This window comes from Sphaeramia orbicularis, chromosome 13 (assembly GCF_902148855.1).
Source record: "Sphaeramia orbicularis chromosome 13, fSphaOr1.1, whole genome shotgun sequence".
NCBI classification, from domain to species: Eukaryota; Metazoa; Chordata; class Actinopteri; order Kurtiformes; family Apogonidae; genus Sphaeramia; species Sphaeramia orbicularis.
Genome location: NC_043969.1, coordinates 48555268 through 48563465, shown reverse-complemented (window position 1 = coordinate 48563465; position 8198 = coordinate 48555268). Strand labels below are relative to the sequence as shown.

Here is an 8198-nt window from a genome sequence, read left to right as displayed (position 1 = left end):
GAAGTATATGCTCTGGCCTTGTGCTGCATTCAGAGACTGTTCATTTTTCTGCTACAGCAGTAACTTATTTCAGGACTATGAGGACTCCCACTGAATGATAAAACAGAACTGACTGAGAAGCTTCAACCTGTGGATGAGGAGCTGAGGAGTGAATGGGTTCCATTCCAACTGGACTGGACTGTTCATTCAGTGACTCAAACAGTTGTTCATCAGTGAAGGACATTCAGCCACTACTGGAACTCATTCAACACTAGTCTGATGGTCGTTCAGCTGCATTCACACTCATTCAACTGGTTCAACTTTTACACATTTTCTCTTTTAAACTATGAAATAATAAACGACACATTCGTTTATGTCTTAATAAACATCTGGTTTCAACTTCAACTGAAGAAAAAACAATGAGCCTTATATCTGTAAACAAATATGGAATTCACCTTAATTCACTGTTGATCATCAGCCTCAGGGCGCTATCTAGTGAAACGACAGTAGAACTACAGCAGCCAATCACACAGACGTGTCAGTCAATGTACTTCAACTCTTCAAGGTTCATGTCTGTTTCTAACAGTTTTATTTAGTTGTCTGTGTATTTTCAGGTTCTTTGGATGTTAACGCAGACTCTTTAAAGTTTGTCTTAAGATTTAAAAACAGATTTCAGAGAATGAAGTCTTTATCAGAGATATGAGATGTGGGATGCAGGTCTTTGTGCAGAATCCTGAGTCTGGTTTATCTCTGAACCTCTGGTCGACATCTGTCTTTTCTTCGTCATATGACGACGTCTCAAACTCTGCTGTTTTCAGTGTTTGTTGTTTGACTGATGTGGATTCAGCGGAATGGATCAGTGTGAGGACAGAGGAGCCCCTCCCTGGAAGACCACCAACAGGACCCCACAGAACCTGGACCTGACTGGACCCCCACAGAACCTGGACCTGACTGGACTCCCACAGAACCTAAATCTGACAGTCAACCCAAAGCTCAGAGGTGAGACCACCATCTGCATCTGTCCACCGATGATTTACATGTTAGAGCTCAGAACGAAAACCACTGACAACTCTATTCACAGACCTGGACCTGGACCTGGACCTGAACCTGCATCTGGACCTCCATCCAGTTGTGTGTCCTTTCACAGTGACGATTCCAAAGAGCAAATCATATATTTTAAAGATGATCGTCCATCAGACTCGGTGTAAGTTTCTCCATAAAATGAAAATTAATTTGATTCCATTTGTTTGAATAATTCAGTTTTGTTTTGTTTTTTTAAATTGAATGCACATTATTTGTATTTCTAAATCATGAAGAGACCCATAATGAACCAAACCTTAAATCTACAAAACCCTGATCTAAGGTTTCTTTGACTCTCATCGAGGTGTGAGTTTCTTCAGAATTGATTCAGACTTTATTGATTTTCAGTTTGTTGATCATTTTGTTTATAGATGTTTATGTGTCTCAAGACTCAAAAAACTATTTTCCTGATCAGGATCCACCAGAGATCAGAGTCCTCTGGACCTGGACCTGGACCTGGACCCAGCTGTGTGTCCTACAGCAGTGACCGGTCCATGGAGCCACCATTCAAATTCCAAACATCGACCCAACATCCACTGAACACAAGATGGAGGTGAGTTTAAAATCTGAGACTTTAGAAACTTAAAGTGGTGGAAGGTCATGGCCTGTTGTGAACTGGACCACTCTGGTTTGTCAGTGGGTTTTTAGTTTAGGAAACATTGAAATACACAAAATCTACCTGGAATGCACTAAAAGTATTTGAATATCTACTTCAGATGCACCAACGCTGTCCTTCTGTAACCGGGTCCAGACAAAAGGTGCATTGGATCTGGATCTACATGATGTTCAGTATCTAATATGTGGAAGCAGAGTCAGTGTAATGCAGAGCACTGTCTGAACCCACTGTCCACTGACCTTTGACCCCAAACAGTTAAACTGGACACACAACAACTAACACCAATAAACTAAACAAACCAACCTTAATCCAGACCTTGAGCTGATAAAAGAAAAAGGAGACACTGCAGACGTCTGTCATCTCACAACCACCACACAGACACGTTTACACCAAAACACAGACCTGAAATCAGGTTCAATCGGACACACAATGGAACACATTCATCATCATGTTCAGAGTTTGGTCAGAGTGGGGTTCCTCCAGGTTCTTTTGGCCCTCATTCAGTCTTAGGTGTAAATGTGACAGTGATTGGTAGTTTCTAGATGTCAGTCCTATGATGAAGTGGTGACCTATCCAGGTGACCCCCACCTCCACCTGATATGAGCTGGGATGGGCTCCAGCCTCCCCACGACCCTACAGAAGAACACTCACAGACAGTGAATGAAAGCCACCATCGGGGTGACTGGGAGTCTGAAGGTCCAATCAGCTGCCATTACCAGGCTCTGTGGGCGTGGATGAAACCTGAACACTGAAATCTGACTGGGATTTACCTGAAACATTAAAGTGAAGACTGGACAATAAACTCAAACGTTCAGGATACAGACAGTTCTGGTAAATACTGGTACTGGTTGGAAGGTCAAGGCTGATCTGGATGATCTCAGATCACCTTTATGAATTGTTATAATAATAATAATAATGGATTAGATTTATATAGCGCTTTTCTATGAATGCATACTCAAAGCGCACACATAGTGGATCCATTATTCATTCACTCTCACATTCTCCCTCTGGTGGTGGTAAACTACAGGTTGTCCCATAAGTCTCCATACATAGGAGACATAATACATTCCATGGTTCTAACATGTATTTCTTTATAGTTCTTCAGCAGTGGAGGACACGCATTGAAATGTGTTCCCGACAAAATGGCAGTCATATAGAGCATATTATATAAATACAAATGGTTTATGTCAAGAAATGTTTATTTTTCCTATGTATGGAGACTTATGGGACACCCTGTACATTTGTATCCACAGCTGCCCTGGGGCAGACTTACGGAAGCGTGGCTGCCAATTTGCGCCTACTCTGACCATCACCAAACATTCATACGCATTCGTACACCAGTGTGAGTAGCAGCACTGGAGGCAAGGAGGGTGAAGTGTCTTGCCCAAGGACACAACAGCACATGGACAGAGTGGGATTCGAACCGCCAACCCTTTGGTTATTGGACGACCCGCTCTACCATCTGAGCCATGGCTGCCCCTAACTGTTGAAACATGACTTCTGTTGTTCATGCTGCTCTCTATGACAGATGGGTAAATGATATCTAATGTGAGATCTGTCAGTCTGCCCCAGGGCAGCTGTGGCTACAGGTGTAGTTTACCACCACCAGAGGGAGAATGTGAGCGCGAATGAATAATGGGTCAATAATGTAAAGCGCTTTGGGTGTCTAGAAAGGCGCTATATAAATCCAATCCATTATTATTATTATTATTATTAGATCATTGTTGATGATTGGTCCACAGAGTGGAGCAGCAGAGCTCAGAGGTTCCCACTGGTCTACAGTGTCAGACTCAGCTGGACTCCATATTTAAGGTCTGTACATGTACATCTACTGGTCCATCTGTTCTGTCCAATCATGTCCTGCTGCTGGTTTCGGACCAGTGGACGTCACTGTGTCCAACATGGACCTGAGCTTTGGTCCATGGGTGGACTTTGTGTCTTTCATCATGTTTTGTGTTCCAGCTGTTGGAGGAGAACATCTGCACTTTTGTCAAGAACAAACTGAGGAAGTTCCACCAGGTTCTGAGTACAGATTACCCAGAATGTTTAGAGAGTCTCAGAGATGAGGATGAAGAGCAGAGGAGGAGCTCAGAGGCTTTTCTGAAGATCACACTGAACTTCCTGAGGAGGATGAAGCAGGAGGAGCTGGCTGAGCGTCTGCACCGCAGTAAGACCATTCTGTCCAGACTGAACAGATGAAAATACTTGGATTTACTGTGAGACTGATGGTTTTATCTGGGTCTGCATTCAGGAAGTCAGGCTGGAGTTCAGCAGCGGAAACTGAAACGTAACCTGAAGCAGAAGTTTGAGTGTGTGTTTGAGGGCATCACTAAAGCAGGAAACCCCAAACCCTCCTGAACCAGATCTACACAGAGCTCTACATCACAGAGGGAGGGGCTACAGAGGTCAACCAGGACCATGAGGTCAGACAGATTGAAACAGCATCCAGGAACCCCCACAGACCACCAACAACCATCACATGTGAAGACATCTTTAAAACACCAGCTGACAGACATCAGCCAATCAGAACGGTGCTGACAAAGGGTGTGGCCGGCATCGGGAAAACAGTCTTAACACAGAAGTTCAGTCTGGACTGGGCTGAAGACAAAGCCAACCAGGACATCCACTTCATATTTCCATTCACCTTCAGAGAGCTGAATGTGCTGAAACAGAAGAAGTTCAGCTTGGTGGAACTGGTTCAGCACTTCTTCACTGAAACCAAAGAAACAGGAATCTGGATCTATGAAGACCTCCAGGTGGTGTTCATCTTAGACGGTCTGGATGAGTGTCGACCTCCTCTGGACTTCAACAACACTCAGATCCTGACTGATGTGACAGAGTCCACCTCAGTGGATGTGCTGCTGATGAACCTCATCAGGGGGAACCTGCTTCCCTCTGCTCGCCTCTGGATAACCACACGACCTGCAGCGGCCAATCAGATCCCTGCTCAGTGTGTCGACATGGTGACAGAGGTCAGAGGGTTCACTGACCCACAGAAGGAGGAGTACTTCAGGAAGAGGTTCACAGATGAAGAACAGACCAACACAATCATCTCCCACATCAAGAGGTCACGAAGCGTCCACATCATGTGTCACATCCCAGTCTTCTGCTGGATCACTGCTACAGTTCTGGAGGACGTGTTGAAGACCACAGACAGAAGACAACTGCCCAAGACCCTGACTCAGATGTACATCCACTTCCTGGTGGTTCAGGCCAAAGTCAAGAACATCAAGTATGATGGAAGATCTGAGACAGATCCATACTGGAGTCCAGAGACCAGGAAGATGATTGAGTCTCTGGGAAAACTGGCCTTTGAGCAGCTGAAGAAAGGAAACCTGATCTTCTATGAATCTGACCTGACAGAGTGTGGCATCGATATCAGCTCAGCCTCAGTGTACTCAGGAGTGTTCACACAGGTCTTTAGAGAGGAGAGAGGACTGTACCAGGACCAGAGGTTCTGCTTCATCCATCTGAGTGTCCAGGAGTTTCTGTCTGCTCTTCATGTCCATCAGACCTTCACCAACACTGGAGTCAATCTGCTGTCAAAAAAACCATCTGTGCGGTCTAAACTATCAAAGGTCAAACCTGCCCAGTTCTACCAGACCGCTGTGGACCAGGCCTTACAGAGTCCAAATGGACACCTGGACCTGTTCCTCCGCTTCCTCCTGGGTCTATCACTGCCGACCGGTGAGAGGCTCCTACAAAGTCTGGTAAAACCAACAGGAACTAGCTCAAAGACCAATCAGAAAACTGTTGAGTACATCAAGCAGAAGATCAGTGGGAATGTGTCTGCAGAGAGAATCATCAACCTGTTCCACTGTCTGAATGAACTGGAGGATGGATCTCTGGTGGATCAGATCCAAAAGAACCTGAGATCAGAACGTCTGTCCACAGAACAACTGTCTCCTGCTCAGTGGTCAGCTCTGGCCTTCATCTTACTGTCATCAGAAAAAGACCTGGATGTGTTTGACCTGAACAAATATTCTGCTTCAGAGGAGGTTCTTCTGAGGCTGCTGCCAGTGGTCAAAGCCTCCAACAAAACTCTGTGAGTAGAAAGTTTTCTGAAACAATCTCAAATATGTATCTGTCACTTGAACAAGATCAGTTTCTACTCATCCCTTTTGTCTTCTGTCCAGACTGAGTAGCTGTAACCTGTCAGACAGAAGCTGTGAAGGTCTGTCCTCAGTCCTCAGGTCCCAGTCCTCTAGTCTCAGACATGTGGACCTCAGTAACAATGACCTGAAGGATTCAGGAGTGAAGATCCTGTCAGATGGACTGAAGAGTTCAGGATGCAGACTGGAGACCCTCAGGTCAGGGTTCAACAACTAATGGAACACAGTGTTTTATAGATCAGTTGAACCTGTTTAATGTTGTCTGATGGTTTTCAAACCGACTGAACTGATCTGAATATTTGTTGTTGAGTTTTCCTGAAGTCAATGATTCATAAACTGCAGGTTAAATAAATGACATTATCAGTGGCGATTTCTCATAGACTGCAAGGGAGGCCCGGCTTCCCCTAAGATTACAAAAATTAAATGGTTAAATATGTTCGGTTGTGTTGACATTTCATTGACTCCAAATGCGTTAGAACACGTTCATCTCACAGACGAGTTCGTTCAGAATCAGCTTTATCACAAATCAACGGACGCGATGTTGTTCACTTCTCCTCCATTCCCGTGTCTCTGTTTTCTCCTCCATCTCTGCTCAGTGCATTTGTCCGTAGACTGTGTCCGTCTCTGGGCTTCAATGGGACTGAGTGGAACAGTTTTTTTTCATTGCCTCAAAACTGGACGGTAATTGGATAAATGCCACGATGTTGTCCCGCCCCCGGATGCCGGGCGTCTCTGGGGGTGAGTGGAGCTGTGGGTGGAGCTCGGCCAGGCTGGACCCCAGAATCCCACGTGCTGATTGGAGGATCAGTCGAAAGGCTGAATCCCGTTTGATCGACAGCTAGTTTCAGATCTCCTCCTTCACTGACACAGTTCAGTTTAATACTGTCGCACATTCTGCTGTGAAATCAGAGAGAAACCACTGCGAAATTACTCGTTCATTTCTTGCACTGTAAATAAAACACACTCATTGTACTTCCTTGTTTCAATTTAACATAATTTCAGCGTTTTCTTGTTTCAGTTCCATAATTTAATCATTTCTTGTTCGAGTTTAATATCGTTTTGTAGATAGTTAAATCAATCAAACTGTCGGCTAGGTCAGAGTGAAAGGAGCATCTCTAGTTTAAAAAGGCTGAAGTCTGACACCCACAACACACTGGGCCAAGGCAATCTAAGCAGAGAGGACACTGGTCCAGTCCCTGGAAAAGACGCCTACTTGGTACGATAAGGTCACTGAGCATTTTCTTAAAAAGGAACGGAGGGATGAATGTATGTTTAAATAACTTGACTTTTTTTTTTGTTTTGGTTTGATGTAAGCCAACAATGAGCTTCCCCTGTCTGAAAGACGAGCAGCTGCCACTGGACATTATTATAATCGAACACATGCAGAGAATAAGGAATAAGGTTTGACTGACCTTCTACATGTGCTGGTTCTCCATCCTCAGATGATGTGTGATGTTTTGTGTTGCAGACTGTCAGGATGTCTGATCACAGAGGAAGGATGTTCTTCTCTGGTCTCAGCCCTAAGGTCCAATCCGTCCTGTCTCAGACTGTTGGACGTAAGCTACAACCATCCAGGAGCCTCAGGACAGGAGCTGTCTGCTCTACTGGAGGATCCACACTGGACACTGGACACTCTCAGGTCTGGACTGAGCTGATGCATCCACAGATGATGTGTGATAGAACAGGTGGAGCTGACAGGAACACTGTCAGAGCTGATTCCACATCCTTTACTCAAGTTACAGACCATGGTCAAACATACAGACCTTCAATAACAGATGGAGAAGGAACCATTCAGTGGATCACAGTCATGTAATGTCCATGTTTACATGATGTTCTGACCTCCTCCTTTCAGGTTGGAGCCTGGTGGAGTCCGATGGTTGAAACCAGGTCTGAGGAAGTGTAAGTGTGATTTATATTAGATTCATTAAAATCATCAAAATGGAGCTGGTTCCACAACATAAAAATAGGACCAGTGGCCCTGTAGCTTACCGGCCAAATGAAAAGCTTTGGGAAATGTATCCAGATTCATTCTATTACAGAAATAGCCCATGTTTTGGTCATATTCCAATCAGATCTGTAAAAAATTCAAATTCCAACTTGATATCATTGATACTGATTTATTGGATCAATCTACTTCCTATCTCTTATAATGGGAAAATTTGTCAAAGTCACACCAAATCCAGAATCAGATCTGGACAGAATTAATTTCAAAACCTTGTGCTGACATCATCATACAGAAGCTGTATACCAAGTTTGAAGTCAATCAGAACTGGAGTTTCAGAGAAGAAGATGATTGAAAATGTTTCCCCATAAGAGCCCATGTTAAATTTTCCATAAGTTCCTGGATCCAGAAGAAGATCCTGATCAGCATGTGGACATTATGTTTGGGTCATCTCCCCATCAGGACTGGA

General features: G+C 44.4%; 1 protein-coding gene across 1 annotated transcript in view; it reads left to right on the top strand.

The window, feature by feature from the left end:
• Nucleotides 1–846: 846 nt before the first annotated feature.
• Nucleotides 847–8198, top strand: part of LOC115431036 (protein NLRC3-like) — a 13602-nt gene continuing 6250 nt past the window's right edge. The window contains 10 exon segments of the mRNA XM_030151277.1: nucleotides 847–978; nucleotides 1061–1183; nucleotides 1475–1612; nucleotides 3418–3487; nucleotides 3638–3843; nucleotides 3928–4018; nucleotides 4021–5720; nucleotides 5812–5985; nucleotides 7256–7426; nucleotides 7640–7686. Coding sequence (XP_030007137.1) covers nucleotides 1554–1612; nucleotides 3418–3487; nucleotides 3638–3843; nucleotides 3928–4018; nucleotides 4021–5720; nucleotides 5812–5985; nucleotides 7256–7426; nucleotides 7640–7686 — 2518 coding nt within the window. The 5' untranslated portion in view covers nucleotides 847–978; nucleotides 1061–1183; nucleotides 1475–1553.